At 39.8% G+C, this 21,366-nt stretch overlaps 1 protein-coding gene across 1 annotated transcript in view; it reads right to left on the bottom strand.

The window, feature by feature from the left end:
* The window catches only part of LOC129751307 (myocyte-specific enhancer factor 2), a 225,004-nt gene that overhangs the window by 3,085 nt on the left and 200,553 nt on the right, over positions 1-21,366 (bottom strand). Inside the window, exons 6-10 of the mRNA XM_055746727.1 lie at positions 21,101-21,205; positions 20,963-20,998; positions 10,833-10,957; positions 10,559-10,770; positions 9,942-10,354 (exon numbers count right to left, since the gene is read on the bottom strand). Of these exons, the coding sequence (XP_055602702.1) occupies positions 9,942-10,354; positions 10,559-10,770; positions 10,833-10,957; positions 20,963-20,998; positions 21,101-21,205 (891 nt within the window). The remainder of the gene's footprint in view (positions 1-9,941; positions 10,355-10,558; positions 10,771-10,832; positions 10,958-20,962; positions 20,999-21,100; positions 21,206-21,366) is intronic.

Genomic DNA, 21,366 nt, shown 5'->3' with positions numbered 1-21,366 from the left:
CGATATTCTGCGAGAATTCCGAGGCCAGACGAGGCGCAAACCATCCACCAGATTCTCACTAATGTTCAACTCGTTTTCTGCCACCCTCGTCGTCTCCCAGTGGACAAACCAAACGAGGCCAAAGCTGAGTTCAGGTTTCTAGTGGAGAAGGAAATTTGCCAACCGTCGAAAAGCTGTTGGGCTAGGCCACTGCCCTTGGTTCGAAATGGAAACGGGACCTGGCCTGATGCCCCTGCTTCGACTACAGAGGACTGGACGAGATCACCGTACCCCACCGGTACCCCATGCTACACATCCTGGACTTCTCGAACATCTTTGTTGGTAAATTTTTTTTTCTCTTGTATTGACCTTCAAAAAGCTTACCACCAGATCCCGGTCGCCCGAGAGGACTGTTCGAATTCCGTTTTCATGACGTTCGAACTCCGGAATGCTGATCAAACGCTGCAGCGCCACTTGCACGCCATTTTGGGTGACCAACATTCTGTGTTTCCCTACGTCGACTATCTTTGTGTTGCTTCAGACGACATCGAGCAGCACAAGCAACTTCTGCGATTGGTATTTGGCCGATTATGCTAGAATGGTCTCGCCATCAATGCTGGAAAGTGCCAAATTGGCAAACCCTAGGACGAGTTTTTGGCCACCTCATCACTCATAGTGGCATCAAACCCAAATCAAGCAAGGTCATAGCCATCATCAACTTTCCCCGGCCGGTGGTGGCAAAGCATCTGAAACGGAACGGGAACGGGAACCATCAACTTCCACCATCGTTTCATTCGACGAGTGGCGGAGACCCAGCAAATTCTCCACTCGATGATCCCGAACAATGTCCGAAACGACCCAACAGTTCTCCAGCGGTCGAAAGAGCAAAATGCAGCGTTTGAAAAATGCAAATCGGCAAACCTGGCTAACGTCGCTTTTCTGGCTCATCCCTCCGGCTTTGCGAAGCTGGCCTTGGAAGTCGACGCATCGGGCACCGCGATTGGAGCCGTGCTGCATTAGGTCACCGAACAAGGTCGTCAACCTTTGGACTATTTCTCCTGAAAGCTCAGTTACGCAAAGGAGAAGACCAGTACGTACGATCAAGAGCTGTTTGCCATCTACGAGGTTGTGAAATATTTCAACGATTTTCGCACTGCCCAAGATTTTTGCGTGTACCTCCTTCATAACAGTATTCCTGCAGCGGCCAGAAAGAGCAAACCCGACACAGCAGCCCAGTTTAGAGTCCCCACCATCGTCACCAACGACCTGTTGAGGAGACAATTCGAATTCGAACTTTTCCTAGAGCTGACTCGACTGCTCGGCATCACCCATCTGTGTGCATCACTCCGTACCACCCGCAAGCCAACGGACAGATCGCGCGCACATCGACAACTCAAGTCTGGGATCATGAGCCACAAGAACTCGAGGTGGACAGTATCGTACTGCTCTCTTTGAAGAAAAACATCCAGGCAACTACAGCCGAACTCACCTACTCACCCACTTCTTTGGCGAGACTAGCAGCAGTCCAAATCCATGACCCGAGTTTGTTGTCGATCTGAGAAGAACAATGGCGAACCTCAAATCTGCACCGCTACCAGCATCTATTGCCGAACTACAATCAGCACCTGCTACTGAACTGAAGCCTTCACCCGATCCGGAACCAACACCGTACAAAATTTGCTCCGGACGCCATGTACGAATTCATCGCCGTTATTGGATAAATTAATGGGGAAGTATTGTGGCAGAAATTCTCGAATTGCCCTATCTATCCCCTAATCTATCGGACCAATCATCGTCCGACACATCACACGATCGAACGATCGTTACCACACACATACTACTTACACACGACACTCGATCGTTCTTTTGATCGAACACGCATTGTTCACACTCGATTGCAATCTCTGGCTTTGTACATAGTACAGTAATAAACAGACAACCGTTAAAATCGGTCGACGTGCTAATTTCTACCTCCGAAAGGTCCCCCAAACCATCTTTGGAGCAATATATTCCGCTTAGTAGTTAACGTGGGTAACTAGCGAATGTGGGCCGAATTACTGATAATACCCTTGAGATATGATGACATTCAGAACCAGTCATCTGAGTCGGTTTAGGTGGAATTCTTTGCAGTGATGGAGGTAAACGGATGGTCCTTAGTAGAAAGAACAACGTGAAAAGAAAGCCATGAAACCAGAACAACCCCCAAAACCGAAATCTCAACGTGTGGAAGTGCAAGCTGGCACAACTTGAAGAAGCTTGTTGAAAGCACCCTGTACGAGGAAGCTCTATCGCAAGTCGCAGCTATGAAATACAAGGTGTTTGGTGGAAAGCAACGATTCACCATCTCACCAACAGCGGCCAATACACTACACTACTGACGGAAGAAAGTGTTAAAGGTGGGTGGTCAGTGGGGCATTTTTTTTGGATGTAATCCAGCTAAACCTGAACCATACCGAGGTGGCACAGCTTCTGCAAACGGTAGACAAACGATAAAGAACTCCGCCTAGAAATGGTAACTGGACAGCGGATAAGTCGGATTTAGCTGCTGTTTACGTGACGACGTCTTCTTCTGCAGCTATTACGCTCCACCAAGATAGACGATGAGGGAGTTCAACACCATATTGGATGAACTCACTCACGAGTTCACGGGAAGAGGCCCTGTCTTGATAGGAGAAGAATTCCACGCTAGGGCTGTGAACTGGCTTAGCTAATGCAATCACTCTACATGCCACAACTTATAAGATGCTTTCGCGAGACTGAAGGTTGAGTTGGGTAACCTTCAGTGGCTCAACACTAAAAGCTGGTATGAACTGGAGTGCATGTGAAGATTACACAAAACAATACCATATTTTGAGCATATCTCAAACCCTGTTCTTCTTAGATTTTCTTAAATTTCATTTTTTAATTCAGCGCCCAATTTTCCATAAGAAACATCCCAACAAACATTTTTTATGATTTAGTACGCCAATTCTTTAAATATATGCTGTTTTAAGGTGATGATTGCTGTTTCAGCTTGTTGGCTGAAAAAATAAATGTTTCAGCGTATAAGGAAGTTTTATTTCAGCCACTAGAAAGTAGGGGAAAATCGGCTGAAGAATAACTTGTTCAACCATTTTTGACACCAGGGGATTTTTTTTATTATCTGACGGGTTTGCGCCGGGGGTCTTCAGATTTTCTCCAAAATTGAAAATTTGGTTCATTTTTGCGACTTAAAAACACATGTATTTTTTCAGATTTCTAACATTTTTATTTTTTGAGTTAGCTTCGGTAAGATTTTTTTGTCAATAAAAAATAACCATTTTTCAAAGCTACATAACTCTGTTATTTTTCAACGGAAATTATAAAATAGCACATCAAAATGCATTGAAATTTTATCAGCTTTCCAAATAAAATAGTTGCAAAAAAATAAATAAAGACCTTTAATATGAAAAGTTGTAAATAAACTTTAAATGGCGTCTAAAAGTACCGTCTGCACCACCGAATATTTTGCAAAAAATACCATTGAATAGCTCAATTCATGATGCAACTTTCATCTGAAGACACCAAAGTGGGCCATCAACTCCTTGAAGAGTTATGAAAGAAATAATGACGATAAATCTCTTTTTTTTGCGACGAAAACAAACAATGGTCGAACAACTGCACTCACATATGGAGGTAGCGCGCACGTCTTACAACAAAGAAACAAAAGAACTTATCAAAGCAGGTAAAAAACACTATTTTTTCGTGTTTTGTAGACTGCTCCTACTCGCATAACATATGAATTTTCGTCATTTTAGGTCAACATAGGGATTCAAAATAAAACACTAAAAAAAGAGGTTTTGTTCTACAAATTTCGAAAAAAAATATCATTTTGTGGCTGTCCTATATGAAATACACCCGAATAACAGTTCCATATGTGAAATACCACGGATTTGGTTACTTTTCAATGCTTCTTTCGGCGAAATAGTCTATGATTTATTGCTTTGAATCATTTAAAAAAAATTAACTCACTTGATGTCGAATGATGCAGGAATCAGGAATGACTTCCTGAGCGAAAAACTATCGGATGCAATCAAAAATCGTAAATAGATTCAACTTACAATGTGGATTTTACGATATTTTGTATGTTTCTTTTTCTAAAAATTGCATTTAGAAGTTCAAAAATGATCAAATTTAAGTATTAGAAAGTGGCTTGGTGAGAAAAAAATATTCTGTATAGGACTGTTATGCGAGTAGATTTGAAAAAGGTTTCAAATATGGTCGATTAATAGTCCCATAATGAATAAAAATGGTGCTCTGGACCTTACCAGTATCTAACCCAACTTCGAAAATTTCAGGTCTTACGATTTATTATGACAACCTAGAAACGATTTTCGTTTATGCCGAAAGTGGTGATCACAATTAAAGAATGTATTCCAAAACAGGAAAAGCTGATTTTCTCGCTTGCTTGTTTTTGCATATGGGACTGTTATGAAAGTAGGGGCGGTAGAGTGTTGCAGCTAAACTGACTTCATTTCATATCCAAAAATCTAATAACGTATTCTTTTATACCCAGTTTTGCACCAGGTCACAATAAGTTTTGCAAATTTGGCTGTCATTTTTAGAAGTTTATGCGTTCAGCATCCGTAATTCTCCAGATTTGATTTCAAATGGACGGTGGAACACTGAAGATTCGTTTGTGAGCGATCGAGGTAGCAAAACACTGACGACGAATTATGTTCGTTCTAGTTTGATAAACCTCAAAACTGGGCGAATGGAGAAAACGAATACGGTAAAAGTATCATATTTTCAATGTCATATTACCTACAATGGGAATGATGCTTTTGACAGCCTGGACTGGCCATACTGAGCTCTTCGATTATTTCTACATTTGTGCCACACTCTTTGTTTTTGATCAATGGGAAAGGAATTTTGTGTCCAGTGCTTAGCGCCCGATATAAAAACTATGAAAAGCACGTCTATATTTCATTTTTTAATCACATTTGTGTGATCCCAAACACAGGGACTGAACCTTCTACTATTGATTATGCTTCACAATGATCTTTGATCGAAAAGTTAATAAGTTATATAGCATATGGTTGTAAAAGCAACATTTCCATTACTTTTTATATCACATTAACAATACGATACTAAGAATTTTGATTAAAATTTAAAGTCAGTTATGCTGCAAACACTATACAAAGCACGAAAAAACAGTGTTTTTTACCTGCTTTGATAAGTTCTTTTGTTTCTTTGTTGTAAGACGTGCGCGCTACCTCCATATGTGAGTGCAGTTGTTCGACCATTGTTTGTTTTCGTCGCAAAAAAAGAGATTTATCGTCATTATTTCTTTCATAACTCTTCAAGGAGTTGATGGCCCACTTTGGTGTCTTCAGATGAAAGTTGCATCATGAATTGAGCTATTCAATGGTATTTTTTGCAAAATATTCGGTGGTGCAGACGGTGTACTTTTAGACGCCATTTAAAGTTTATTTACAACTTTTCATATTAAAGGTCTTTATTTATTTTTTTGCAACTATTTTATTTGGAAAGCTGATAAAATTTCAATGCATTTTGATGTGCTATTTTATAATTTCCGTTGAAAAATAACAGAGTTATGTAGCTTTGAAAAATGGTTATTTTTTATTGACAAAAAAATCTAACCGAAGCTAACTCAAAAAATAAAAACGTTAGAAACCTGAAAAAATACATGTGTTTTTAAGTCGCAAAAATGAACCAAATTTTCAATTTTGGGGAAAATCTGAAGACCCCCGGCGCAAATTGTCAGATAATAAAAAAAATCCCCACCATTCAAATTTGACAGACGTCAGCTGTACAAGGGTAGCTTTGAAAGCGCCTTTTCAGCCATAACAAACTATCTGTTGGTCATTTGTTTACCAATCAATGCATGAAAGCGAAAAGATAAGAAATTTTCGATAGCGAATAGATTGAAGATTTTTTTTTTCATCATTACCCGAAACTTCTCATTTTGCTTATTAAAATGATCCGAAAAATGAAACTTGATTTTCTAGAAGCATTTCATTTTCAATTTCTTCATATGAAATTGACCTTGATTGGGAGATATTTCGGTTGTTTAAGTACGATTCTTTCCTAATGCTCAGCAGAGTTCAGGCAAAGATACCGTCGCTTCAAGATAAAGAAGTGGGCTTTGCCGCGAACATTAATTCTTCTATACGGACTTTCGATGTTCGCAACGCCACCTTAAGAGTTCGGGCAACAAGATTCATGCATCTAGCCATGGTAACCAATGTATGTCTTGGAAAAACAAATCTGCTTTAAAAGTATATCTGTTGGAAATGAGTACTTCAGAGCCATCTACAATGCTTTAAATGGTAAGAATATATTTTGGTTGACCTTTTGGCCGAAATATTAACCATATATTGCTATTCGGAAAAAAATTGATTTGAATTTGAATTAAACCGAAACTCTGCTTTTCTAATTTTACTCTGTTCGAGAAGAAAATCATCTATTGAATGCTCAATTGGGAATCTTTTTGTTCATAAAAACAAGTACATATGTTGAAATTGATACCAACAGTGCGTATACGAACAACGGTTGCTCTGATAATTTTGTGTGTTATTTGACATTGAAGTTGTTGAATACTCAAACCATTGACCCCCATGGAGGGTGTACAAGCTATTTAAGTCGCCTGTTATGATACCCCTTCTCAGAAGGGAGCAGCACTGAGCGTATAGAAAGAATTTTCGATAAGTTACATGGGTCTGGTTCAGGGTTGGTTCGAGACAAGGTTAAATGAAGAAAAAACAAAACGAGAGGGGAAAAGTAGTTGGCAAACATCGGACAGACATCGCTCATCTTTTTTTTTTTCGATGATCCGTCAATTGACGTTTCATGTCATCTTCGCTGATTAATTTCTCCAAATCTCGATGTTTAAGGGCTACACAGCAGCTTCTCCCTGAATTTTGGTTGCCTTCTTTCAGCAAGATAGCTGATTTAAAATTAGAACTAAATAATGTTTCAGCGGCTGTTCAGCCAAAAATGTTCGTTGGGATGGGCCAATCAAGTAATTTGCATTTTTTTAATTTTCTAAACTAGTGTAAAGACCTTTACACGAAATATCAACATCATAAGAAAAAATCACACTTTCAATTTCGAATATCTCACCACAGTTAACTCATATTCCTATTCCGTTACAATCTTCTACAGACTTCGTCGTCAAGGGTTTCTACCCGCGAAGCGAAGCGCAACGGTTGAAGCACTTTGGAGACCTAAGAGCCCTTCGACTCATCAGCGCAGATTCCGGCCAACGTCTTCAGTCGAACCGGCCCTGAGTTCGACTGCAGTGACGAGGTTCTCCAACCGGTTTTCAACGGTAAGTATTCATTCTGTTCGAGAACTTGCAATGCTCGTGACATGATCTCGTCTTACAACAGATTTCGTCCCGACGATCAATTTGCCACGTTCCGGCCCTGAATTCGTTTGTGGCCTAGGGGCCCATGGTTCGGCCCATCCCGAGTCAGATATTAGGACCAGATGACGTTGTTTTTCGTTGCGACCGCAGTCCTCGTAATAGCAAGAAGAACGCTGGAGGTGGAGTTTTAGTTGCTGTTAAGTCCAATTTTCTTGCACTGCTCATTGAAGATGACTTATGGCACTACTTGGAACTGGACCCACATCGATCTTGGTAACCGAAAACTCTACGCATGCGTACTATACCCACCCCCACATTGCACGCGAAATGTCACGCTGGCGGAGTCATTTTAACGCTGTATATCCAAAGTGAGCTTTCTTTGCGCCCCAAAGACGATATTTTCGTAATTGGTGACTTCAATATGCCCCGTTTGAAGTGGTGCTCTAACCATGGTAGCATTTTGTACCCGGATCCTGTGCGCTCTACGTTCTCGGCGCCTTTAAACATCATATTAGACTCCCTGAGTACAGCAACCTTTCGTCAAATTAACAGAGTTACAAATGATAACCGTATGTTGGATCTCTGCTTTGCTAGCGATGGATCTCATATTTCGACCATTGATTTGGCTCCTGCTCCTTTAGTTTAGGCAGCCCAGCATCATCAAGCTTTAGTGGTCTCTCTCAAGGTCACTGGATTGTATAAAAAAAATCAGCACCGTTCTATCTCGACTTCAAGAAGCGAATCTCGATGTTATCTCCCATATCCTAGTCACCATCGACTGGGAATCTGAACTCGATCTATTGAATCCCAATGCTTTGCCCTAAACCTTTCCGCAGATATCAATAACGTTATCTATCGCCTAGTGACAAAGCGCACGACTCCCGAAAATTTGCGGACTCCATGGTTCACGAAAGAACTGCGTCGACTGAAGACGGCGAAGAAATGTGCCCTTAGAAATCACCATAAGCTCAAATACTCTCAAACTATTTAATGATGTATATCAAAGACTTAACTCCGCTTATGAAAAATACAGTAAACGTTGTTACCAAAATTATCTTTTCCGAGTACAACGTAACCTCAAGTCCAACCCACACTCATTATGGAAGCATGTCAAACTTCAGCGGAATGAACCTGGTTTTCCAACTCAAATGTTTCTGGATGGCAACACTGTGAACTTTACAGTTCCACGACAACTAACCTGTTGACCTCCACCTCCTATGTGCATGAAAGTTTTGCTGCTAAGTCTCAAACTGACGTCATTTTTAACGATTTGTCTGAAGCATTTGATAAGGTGAACCACGATATAGTCATTGGTAAGGTTGGACTTTTAGGGTTCTGTGGAACTTTATTTTGCTGGTTCAGCAGTTACTTAATTGGACGAAAATTGTTCGTACAGAAGACTGTCTCTCCAACTAGTTCTCTGGTTCCTCCGGTGTGCCCCAAGGTAGTCACCTAGGACCGATTATCTTCTCAATCTATTTTAACGATGTGCTCTCACTCCTCGACTGCCCGAAACTTTGTTATGCAGTAGATTATAAACTGTTATACACCATAAACGGTCAGGCGACATTGATTTCCTGCAAAACTAGTTCAATCTATTCGCACAGTGGTGCGACATCAACTGCTTGCCTCTGAATCGCAGTAAATGTGCAGTCATCAGTTTCTCACAAAGACGGCAACCCTTTTTGCGCGGAGTACTTCTTAGGAGATGAGTCCATTGCGCGGATGGACGTGTACTGCCTGATGGGCATTACTGCATAGTTCGATCCATCCTCGAATACGCATCAGCTGTCTGGTGTCCCTACTCCCAGAACTATATCGAGCGGCTCGAGGCATGCCAGCGGCGCTTTTTGCGTTATGCTCTCAGACACCTATATTGACAAGACCCGTTTCACCTGCCAAGCTACGAACATCGGTATCGTCTTATAGACATGGATACTCTTCAAGCCCGAAGAAATGCAACACGAGCCTTTTTGTCGTCAATCTTCTGCCATCGCGAATCGATTGTCCTACGCTACTGAAAACTATTCCTCATATAGTTCATGGACTGAGAAACCAGGATCTTCAACTGTGTGTTCCCATTCGATTGAACAACAACGGAGTCAATAGTGCTTTCACCGGTTGTTTTCGACTTTGACGTATCGAGGGATGTTTTCGGAGGAAAAGTTTTTAAGTATATTGAGAAATCGTGAGTTAGATGTAAATTTAAAATAAATTCGTTCCTCGTTGTTATATAAATTCTGCAATTCTGAGCCATATAGCATACTGCGAGCATATTTTAGAACTTAAATAGCGAAAGTGTTTTGGACTTTAGAAATAATATTCGGCATCATCCTCAAACGGCAACGAAAGAAACAAGAAGCAATGGAATTCATTAAAGGTTTGTAGATTCTAAAACATTAAGTTTCTCAACTCAACGATTATCTGAATGGATAATTTGACTATCCTTTAACAAGACTTTCAACTTTTCGTATAAAAGAGGTAGACCCAATTTGTCTATAAGGCAGATTGGCAAAATGATGGAAGAAACTGTTCTTGGTTCCTAACTTTTGCAAGTGACTGCATATTGTTAGTATAATAACACTCTTGTTACTTGGCCCTTAAAACTCACCCGGTGTCGGCGTCAGGTGTCCCGTCGACGAAGGCCTCGAATGTATCAGATGCGAGTGGTTCAAGCTGCTCCCGAGCGTCACCGACGAATTACTGCTGTGCCCTCCTCCTCCTCCTCCCATCGACCCGAGCGATCCCAGCTGGTTTCCGTTTCCGTTCTGACCGGCGCCATTGTTGGCACCACCATTTCCCCCACCGCCACCTCCTCCGCCTCCGCCGCCGCCGCCACCACCACCCGCACTTAAACTACTGCTGTGATGATGATGGTGATGATGGTGGGACGAGGATGATGAGTGATGTTCCCGGGGGGGTGAAATCGGTTCCGCCTTGATCTTGACCGAGAGGGGCGACGTCGAGGGCGGAGGTGTGCTGTTCGAGACCGCCAAATGGGGCAAACCGCTGCTGAAAAGGATTCTGAGTAAGTTTGAGCCATTTTAATTGTAACACCGAACTACCGGAAATTATAATTCAGAAGAAAACTAATTTGAAAGGAAGAGAGAAAGAACAGAAGAATATCAAATATAAATAAAATAAGAAAAAATAGAGGAATTGCAAGAAAATGAAGCAAGCAAACAAGCAATCAAAACAAAATCTAGCTACATCAAGGCTACTGGTTACCTCGAGTGCTGTCCGAGGGAGTTCATCGCGCTCTGGGCCGCCTGGGCGTTGTTGGCCGCCGCGGCGCCCCACGACGCGATCATACTCAGATCCGAGTTGAGCGAAAAGTCCTGAGCCCCGAAGGAACCGAGCGTTGTCGTGTAGTTGGACAGGCCGATAGGTGTCTGCAGTGCCACGACTGGGGTGTTGAGGTTGCCCTGCTGCCGGGAGTGCTAAAATTCGAAAATATTATGCTATTAGATAGGACTCCTTTAATTAGATTAGAACTCCATACCTCGACGTAGGAAATGTCATCAGTGTTGAGGGTCGGATTCATTGGCGTCGGTATCACTACCCTCAGGTTCGATGACCGTGCGCTGGAACTTCCCGGTGAGCTCTGTTTTAACGATGGGTGTTGCACTGAAAAAAGGGAGACGGTGAGTTAGTCTATCAGAAATTAAGGATTTACAATTCAAATTTTGGGTCCTATTTTTTTCAATTGTTATCTAGTATTTGTTCATAATGATTTGAAAAGGTATGTAATTGAAAAAATTGTTAAGTGTGTTGTAAGTTTTCAAACATCATTAAAACGTTTAAATAAGTATCACAATTGCTACAACACATTACTGTATTATGTGGCACATCAAACATGCATATTTGATCCAATTTAAACGGATCGAAAGTTCCCGGACAGCTCAGGAATTCCGTACCCTAGGCTGTAATGGGTCACGGCGACGGCGTGCATTACTGTGTTTATGGAAGTTTAAGGTTTGGAAACAGACTCTAAACTAACATAAACCTGAGAGGGCGGTTGCACGTAGCCTTATTTGATATGAGATCATAGAAAATAAATTAAAAGGTGATTCAATATCGTATACTTTTTCTTTGATGATCCATGTTGATAAGGTGAATGGGAGTTGAAACACTTGCCCTCCCTTCCGTTGGACAACAACAGCATTGCGCAGTGGAAATATCACAATTTGTTGTTTTAATGTTGATATTTCCACTTTTCTATCATGCGCAAGTTAGATTAGAATAGACAGTATTGTAAATGAATGATAACTGCCAAAATTAGATAGGCAATTTAATTGTACAAGAATTAGATGGATGAGGATGTTAACAATTGGCATGGTTAGGTATTCCATGTTCAATGTGCTACTAGGCAAGGTAAAGTAACAGTTTCCTTCTCCCCAATGCTCTAGTAAGTGTGCATTTGCGGTTTATGAATTTCGAAGGCTTATTCTTAAATCAAGCAGTTTACAAGAACTAGAGGCTTATTGGATTAAGGTGCTGTTTAGATAGTTTTCTGTCAAAAATATTTCCTTTGCGTTTCAATACTTTTTGATAGAATTGTCTATTTTTTGGTTAGGTATGAAATTCAAATAATGAAGTTAAGGATAGATGATAGCCCAGCAAAATAATATTGGAGATTTATAAATAGGAGTGTAATTTATTTCATCCGAAAAAGATTGAAGAAAGTTGTTCTGTGAAGTTGTAAATGTTCGAGATTTTAGAAGAACAGCATAGTTCTTTCTCGTTTTAATACTTTTTTATTGTAGTTCGATCTTATAGCTTGATTAGGTTTGAAATTCAAATAAGGAATGTAGAAGATAGAAGGTATGATTCTGATAAACAAGAACCTACTCGTCCAGGAAAATAATATCGGGGTTTTAAAAATTGACATTCATTTTAACCAAACCAAAGATTAAGGAAAGTTGTTTGAGAAGTTGTTCAAAATTAGCAATGAGGTTTTAGAAGAACAGCATCGCTATTTGCATTATGGTTTAAATCCTGTTATTTTGATAAGTCAATGATAGTACAAAAGATATTGAACATGCATTGTATCTCTATATTATTTTTTAATTTCCAAAACATTTGGTACAATTATTATTTTTGTTTAGCGAAATTCTATTTATTGCTGCATTGAGAGATAGCTTCTTATCTTGATGTTTTGTTCTGAATTCGAAAAATATGTTTTTTTAGTCAATCTAAAACGATAATAAATTCAAAGTTATTGCATCGAGTAAGGTTAGGTGGCAGGTAGGGATAACTCAACTACGGTAAGATAGTGAACCCTTCTGACAATGATATCGAGACGTAAGCATATGATAACTTTTGCTACCATACTGTTACTGCTCGGTTGAATTGGAGGTTGGGTTAACTCGAAGCTCATGTAGGGCCCAATTGTCCCAGTCCGTCGAGCACTATCTTAACGCTTCCCTAAACTGGTGCTTCAGAACCCTCGGGCTCTGTTGCCGCTATCCTACTCTAAGCTATTCTACTCTCATGTAAATTTTCCTCTTCTGTCCCCCGATCTGTTTTTCCTTTCCGGGTCAGCCAGGTAGCTCATAAACCCATACAAAAAAAAAAAAAAAAAAAAAATTTAAACGGATCGAAAGTTCCCGGACAGCTCAGGAATTCCGTTGGTATTTTGTTGCACATAATAATCAAATCGTGTCCCATCGCGACTTGTTGTCAGTCAAATATTCCTGCTTCATCCGGTCGGATCATTTTGTGTGTGACGCAAATCTCGACCCCCAAACGGCGCCCTTTCGACACACAAACATGACCAAAACATTCCTCCCCTCCTGCGTTTCGGGACATCCGGCTCCTTTCTGCTGATAATTTCCTTCCACTTCCCTCGAGTCGAGTCGAGCGAGCAGGAAACTGTCATTGCCGCCGACCACTTCCAACCAATACGACTTCCAATCACCACTAAATCGACACCCGACCGGATAGGTCCTTGAAGAAGCTCATTTTCAATGGCATCAACCGACCTACCACCCAAGAAATGTCGTGGCAGCAAGCGGATTTTGATTCGATTTTTCACGATATACTAACCACCGGGTACAAAATAAGTGGTAATAGTTGATTGGGTGCATCAAAACGTGTGATTTTATTGTTGTTAGAAACCTTTAAGGTCTTTTTTACCAATTTTATTTTATTAGTGACTATTTAAACCTAAGGACTTTCTGATCATAAATTTATTTTATGCCTTTTTTTTAATTATTCATGTATAACAAAATCAACAGATATTTAAACATCTCTAGACAAAAAATTTACATAGGAAATCAACAAACGCTGAAGTCAGAGTGCTCGGAAAACGGCTTAAGGTTTTTGAAATGCCCTTGCACTGTAAGCCCCATTGTTGTGCAGACCATGGGAACCTGACCACCCAGAAGATTTCGTATCGAAATGACATCTCCCTGAATGCTCGTGAGAGAATTGGATAATCAAACATTTACTGCAATTTAGGAACAGGCAGTTTATATCGTTGAGTCCTTCAACTACGAGGAACTGCTTGGTAAGGAATAGTTGTCGTCCTGGCCAGTTATATTATGAAAAATTTCAGGTCATCGACCTAAGCAAGCTTAGGACCATCGTTCAATAAAAGTAGCAGATATGCAAAAAAAAAATTTAGGAAACCTTTAGTTTCAGAAGATAACCCCTGTTCATCAATTTATAACTTTGTTACTTTACAGTATACAAAATTACAGTCTTGGCAAAGATGTTTAACTGAAAACTTCCTTTAAAGAATTGAAAAATTGGCACAAAAAATGAATCAGCATTGCTCAATTCCACAGCAGAATGAAAAATATTGAATTTTGCCCATACAAGCGTAAAGCCTCATGTAAACGATTTTTTAAAATTCCGTGAAAATCCGGGATGAGTGTTTGTTTATTTTTTATATATTGTTTAAAAATCAACAGATCAAAAGTTGATCCTAATCTTAACTTAGCTTAACTTGATTGACTACTCACATCCACCTTCAATCATAGAACTCGAAATGCAATATTAAAATTTATAAAAATCAATTACCTACTCTTTATAAGCTTCGTAAACTTTTTTTAAATATTATTTCTCATATTCAGAATCTTACTTAAAATAAAATGGCTCAGTAGAACGATTTTCACAGCGCCAATGGTTGCTACTCCGTGATTGACTGAGGCCGCCAATTTTGCCCAGAGTTAAAAAAAAGTTGTCTGGGTTTGACAGCACATTCACAATGAACAAAACTGATACCATCTCTTTAAACGGCAATAACGGTGCCGGCCACGTCCTGGTGGGTAATAGATAGATTGGAAAAAATGAAAGATCAATATTATGCTTAAGGACCGAGGTTACCTCTGCATCTCGGCAAAATAAATTTAGTTGAAGGTTTGGGATAAAGTAAGGTTGCCGGAACAGTACGGCCGGTTGCCCGGATTTCATTGAAAAAAGTACGTATTTTGCCCGGATTTTTTCACTTTCACAAAAAAAAAACAAAATGTGTTATAATTTTTTTTATTTTCGCCTCCAAAAAGATTGTTTTTGAGAAAGTTTCATAAAAAAAATCATGAAAGATTTTTTGGAAGCTTGAAAAAGGATTTAAAACCTGTCAATGAGTTTCGATGAAAAAAAAAACATTTTTTTTTTCATGTTATTTGTTGAGTAATTTCTGGGTTTTGACAAAATTTAGCCGGATATTGCCTGGATTTTTTATCGTCAAGTTAGAAATCCAATGCCCGGATTTTGCCAGGATTTTATGTCAAAGTGCCCGAATTTTCCGGCTCGGGTATGTGATTCCGGCAACCTTAGAAGAAAGGATATGATCGGGAGACAATTTTGACTGGGTTTTGATCAAAAACTATCGTGTTCGTTTCTCCTGCATCTCTGTAGTTTCTTGTATAAATGCTCATTTGTTAAAAAGCGATTTTGCACATAATGCATTTTTCATTCACACTCGCCCTAATTTGTATCAATTATGCAATGAGTCTTTTCAGTTTTTTCTTAAATTTAAATTACAATGATTATAAAGGTAATCTATTCATAACAAACAAAACAAATGATTTTGGCTCATAAAAACTGTAAAGTGTACAGTATAAAAAATATTTTGAAACAGACCTCATAAAGCAATGAAGAAAATCAATGCAAAACTACAGCATTAAAAATTAAACATACCAGAGAATCTTTAGATTAATCAAAAACGAACAACATGGAGCAGTGTTCGTATTTATTATTCTAAATTCGATATATTCCAGTATAGAGATCACTCATCGAAATTATTTCAATTATTCTTAAATATTTGATTCGCTGTTAAGAAAGTCCCATATAAAAAAAAACAAAATAACTGATCTGATTTCAGATTCCCTAATAATCTTTGGACTAAAATTTTTAAACTATAAAGAGAAATAATGAAAACTATTCTGAAATTAAAATTTTTAGCCTATCATGAAATTATAATTCTTAGCCTATGCATTTTCAAAAATTCGATTTGAAACCCTCTGATTACAAAATATTTAAACCATTTCGGGTATTACTGAGCTCATACATTTAGAATATCAGAAATCAAAAGACTTCAAATCCAATTCCGGAAAAGCATTGACAGTTTAAAATATTGTTAAGTGGAACGAACTCACACAGAAAGCCATCAGATGTTTGAGTGCTATGAATGCCATGAACCGTTACTTGAAAACTTGAGGGCCACACTATGATTTTACTGCATTCTCGATATCTTCTCAATTCGATTACAAGTAGAAATATTCTTCAGAATAAACCTTGAAATCCTTTCCTATTTCTACTAATTTTATTTCAAATTATTTTTTTAAAGCTTATGATTTTGATAGTCGCAAAGATCGTCAAAAAGAGTTAATACAAAGAAACACTTTAAAGCAGCGGTCGGGGAACCGGGGTAAATTACCCAAAATGGGGTAAAAGTGAAATTCTTAGGGGTAACAGTGAATATTTTGTTAATGAAAAGTGTATATTTTCATTTTGCAATTCCATGAATTTGTTGGTTTTATTTCGAAAGTTAAGAATTTAGCGGCATATGCTGAAGTGAATATTTCCCCCTGAGGCATTCAAATGACACGCTTTGAGAGCTCGCTCCACTGTTTACGGATACGTTTTTTTTGCTCTTCGTCATGGAGTAATATCAACTTAAATAAAAATGTTTTGGAGTAATGATTCAAAAAGTTCCCCGACCCCTGCTTTAAAGGACGACTAAGTACGTTTATCAATATGGTGGATTGCACCAATAATTCATTCCACTTCGTGATTTCAATATCTAATATCTCAAAAGATAATTTTAAAAGTATAAAATTTAAAATACAAAAATATTACAGACGCGTAAGTTCATCATGTGAAGTAGCCAATTAATGTGGAAAGTGATTTTTTGGCTCTAAAACAAGCATTCATTAATAAGGACGAATCATAGGCATACGACGGATATGGGTGTTCTGTCCCTAGATCAAATTTTGCTATTATTAACTATCTCGCTGACTGGCTCTAGAGAGTAAAAACCCTTGTAAACGTCGACTGGTTGGACAATCTGTTAATCCGGTGTACGGTGTACGGTGTAGATTCAAGAAGGCGATTACTAACCTAAATTGTAGATAAATTACTACAACTAGCTTTATGGCGTATTTAAATTTGAAAGACCAATATTAGTTTCTCGGGATTTTGTTCATAGATTTTTATAACAGCAAGCTATTTGGTAAGGTCGGTGGGCGAAAGTTATGGAAGACGGTCGGGCTGGAGCTTTCTAAGGTCCCATCGAGTCGTATACTAATGGAAGTTCGTTGGATCAGGTATCACTACGAGGCTGTCGAGCCAATGCCTTGGAAGGTCGATAGATCGTATCCAAGTAGGGGTATTTGGACCAGTTTCATTGAAGCTGCTAGAAAGCTGAAACTAGGTTAATTATTCATACTGAAGCCATAGAAGGTAAAGTCCACAGGTGGCCAAGATTTTTACCAAAATTGCTTTATTTTGAGGCTAGCGGACAGCAGAAACTTGCTTGCATAAATTCGGGGGTCTATAATAGACAAAATTAATTTGGTGTTGGTGAAAATCTTGGCCACCTATGGCTAGTCCATACTCTCTCCTAGAAGGTATAGTCAGGAACTAGTGGAAGATCTTAGGATAAGGTACCGCTGGAAGTCCGGCCGAAAGTTATTGGAAGGTCGTCATACCAGTGCTAGGTCTTCATACAAGAGCCATGGAACGTCTTCAGACCAACGACATGGAATAATCAAAAAGAAGCCACAAAAAGGTTTTCAAACCAGAAGCAACCGAAAAACCCTCGGGCTAAAACCAGGAAAAGTCGCCGATCCTTAGCTTAGGGCGATTGGAACGAAGCTGCCATCGGAAAAGCGCCATGGAAGGTCGTCGAGCCGGAGCCATGTAAAGATTGTCGATTACGAAATTCGTCATACAAGAAACGATTGGAAGGTAATTGGACAAGAACCATGGACGTCGTCGGACTAGTGCCTTGGGAGATCATCGAGCCGTAAAGTCGTTGGGTTGGAGCTAGAATAGGTCGTCGGGTCTCAGCCATTAAAAGTTTCTTGGAAAGAAGCCACGGAAGGTCATCGGTCCATTGTAAAACGTATTGGACTTTCATCCGACTTTACATGGTAAAGTAATCGGAAAAGTTCTCAAATTGAATCAAGGCCTAGAGCGATAAGGAGTTTGAAAATCAAAATTTTTGGAAGGCTTCTCTCAAGACCTTTCTCCTCCCTCTTTGAACCATGGAGTTTTGGAATGAAACGCCTCAAAAAGTAGATATGGCCTCCAACAGTACGGGACGGTCGATTCTTGATGTGAAAAGGTCCGCGACAACTAGAGCACGAGTAGCATTTCGACGAACTTGAAGCGTATTTAAGTCTATGTGAGGGCAGCGGTTTTCATAGCTTGATAAACGAAACGAATCTTGCCAGTTCAGGTGTCGTAGAGCGTACCGCAAGACGCTTCATAGCCTAGATTCGTTCAGCTCCGTTCTGGTTGAAAGGGCACCAAATAGCTGAAGCGTACTCGAGAAATGGAACGAACTATGTAACAATAAAGACCTTCAGGCAAAATAGGTCTTTGAAGTCTTTGGCCATATTGTAAGACTAGCCACTAGTCAGTCGGCGGGCGTCCCAGAGATTCCCTAAACAATCCCTAGGATCGGCGAGCTTAGGTAAGTTCTAGGGTGTCTGTCCCACCTTGGGTGCTGAACCAGGCACGGAAGTATTGTTGGAGCGATGCGACGAAACGAACGGCTGATTTAAATCCGTCTAACGGTGGAGTTAAATCTGGAAGCGATGGGGTTACCTCTATCGTAGCAACGGACGAAACCTCCAAAGCGGCAACGGTTTAACGTCGGATTCAAATTGTGGGTTCGTAATTGACGACTCAGCAGTGGATTGAAATTTGTAGCAGTTGAAATTTCTCCAAAAACAGCGGGGTCCTGAATTTAAACTTATTACACACAATATTCGATATTTCTTCCGTAGTTCTTTCCCCAACGTTTGAATTTGAAATAACGATGACCGTTCATATCATGCAGGCGTTCGCCTTTTGGTCTCTTCTATATTCCATTCGCTTTTTCGCTCTGCTAGTTAGCTTGCGGTATCTGGTGGATATTAGTGAAACCGGTGGACATGGCTGTGTGTTTTTCGCCTTCTACAAACTACAAACAAATTCGCTGATACCTCTTTCGAGAGACTAGCAACGCCTACAATATGAAACCTAAGGCCTAAGGCCATATGAAATCTAAGGCTTTGAGAAGCTTTTTTAACAACATAGTTCGTATGAGTCATGAGCTCCAGCCGTTGGTCGAGAATAACGCTCAGATCGTTGATGTGTTCCACCTGGATGATAGTTTCGTCTCCGAGGATGTACTCCACATGAAGAGGATGCCGCTTACGCAAAAACGATATTACTGAGTATTTACTGCGGTTCAAGGGCAGGCAATTGATCAGCTTTGTGTCGCCGGGGAGCGAGAGTACAACATTAATATAGAACAAGAAAATGATCGGTCCCAAATGGCTTCCTTGGGGCACTCCTGAAGAGACAAAGAAATCATTTGAAAAGGATTCACCAGTACGAACGGATAATTTTCGTTCCATTAAGTAGCTCCGGAACCAATCCAACAGGGAACCATAGAAAGCCAAACGCTTTGCAATATCGTGGTTCTCCTTATCGAACGCCGCAGAATGATCTGTGTAAGTGGCGTCAGTTTGAGTTTTCTTGGCAAAGCTGTTCTACACAATCGATGTAAAACTCAGTATTTATGTCAATCGTTGATCGTTTTGTTATGAAGCTCACATCTTTCTTATCTCCCTTTTTGTGGACAGGAAACATGTGAGCATTTTTCCATAATGAGGGAAAAATTGCGACGTCCAGCGATGAATTTAAGATGTGCCTGATGGGTTTCGGCAGAAATGGTATACCGTCCGGCCCTTAAAAGTTGACGAACAACGAAACTCTTTAGACCTAGGAATTGGACTCAGCGACCAGCGTCATAGAGACCTAGACAGTTTTTTCGGATGTCAGAAACCGTAGGACTATACAACAGAAATAACTCAAATTTACGCAAAAAGTTCTCGTTGAAGTTTCGAAGAGACGTAGGTGAGTCGGTTACTCCTCTGTTTCCTTCGTAATGTGGAGTAAAATCTTCCTGAAACGGTTTCTTGGGGAAGTTTTATTAGCTGTTACTAGACTGACACGTAAGACACTTGGGACACGTAAGAGCACCAGACAACCCTGTACCTGGTCTCCAAAGCGATTACCTGGGGATCACAAAGGCGACCATACCTCCGGAGGGCGGATAATTCTCTTGAGTTGGGACCCCAAAAACATGGACAATTCGGGGGAACCCAGACACCGAGAATAAGATAAGATGAGATCATCTCAGCAAAAAATGATGGTGAATGATAGAGCAGTAGGGCATTTACTAAGCGCCTTTGAAGAAGTTACGGGAATGGGCCCGATATTGTAAAAAACTGATGCTCTCTCTTTAAACATCAATAACGGTGCCGACCACGTCCTAGTAGTCAAAAGATATGTGGTTTAGAAAATAGAGAAAAGACGCTTTTCTCTGAACAATACAAATAAAAAATAAAAAATATTACAAACAAAAAAACAAGTAAAAATAACTCAGGAAAATCAGTTTTTGCTCCAGTGTAAATAACTGCTATCCCCGATTAGTTTTCATTCACCTTACTCAAATCAGTGAGTGCCTGGTCGATTATCCCGAACCCAAGGTTAAGTTCGGGAAATCCGTTATTTAATTATCATGATTTATTCATCAATCTTCCTGTGGTGGTTAAGTCTCCAGCAGAAATGGCGTTATTACATACTTCAAGCATGGAAAGGCTTCCCACACAATGGAGGAAGGATTTCCTGAGTCATTTGCTTCCTGTTTAGCAGGATAAATAATTAAACTAATTTGAAATTTCAACTGAAGTTTGCTGAAGGATAACAGATATTTAGCCTTCCTATCAATGTGCTTTAGATGGCATTCCGAGGAATTGGAAAAACGTTCATAACTGTTATTTCGATAATTAATTGTGTCAATTTCAAATCGTAAACAATCGAATAGAACAAACAAAATCAAAACAAAAAATCAAAATCAGACATTGTTTAGTAGAGAAAAAAAAACCACACTCGCATGCTTACTCTTGTTATGGTGATGATGGTGGTGATTGTGGTTGTTGTTAGCGTTAGCATTAGCATTACTAGCATTGTTATTGTGGTGGTGCTGTTGCTGTTGTTGCTGCTGATGTTGATGTTGTTGCTGTTGTTGTTGTTGATGGTGACTGCCTATACCTGGGCTAGGTCCGGGACTGGGCGATCCTCCTAGGGGTGACGTCGAGTGGGGGTAACCGTTGGACATTTCGAGCATTCCACCGGCAGGGTACACTGGAAATGGTGGGGGGTGGGATTGAAAAAGAGACAAAAAACATAAAAAGAAAACGATTATCCTTTTGATGAAATTGATTGCATGAAATTGTCATGGATAATTTTCCGGAGGCATTCCTCGGTCACAAAAATAGATACGGTTCAATAATAAAACACAGCAA

This window comes from Uranotaenia lowii, chromosome 3, assembly GCF_029784155.1.
Source record: "Uranotaenia lowii strain MFRU-FL chromosome 3, ASM2978415v1, whole genome shotgun sequence".
NCBI classification, from domain to species: domain Eukaryota; kingdom Metazoa; phylum Arthropoda; class Insecta; order Diptera; family Culicidae; genus Uranotaenia; species Uranotaenia lowii.
Note: the sequence above shows the minus strand (reverse complement) of the source record. Positions and strands in the feature narration are given on the sequence as shown.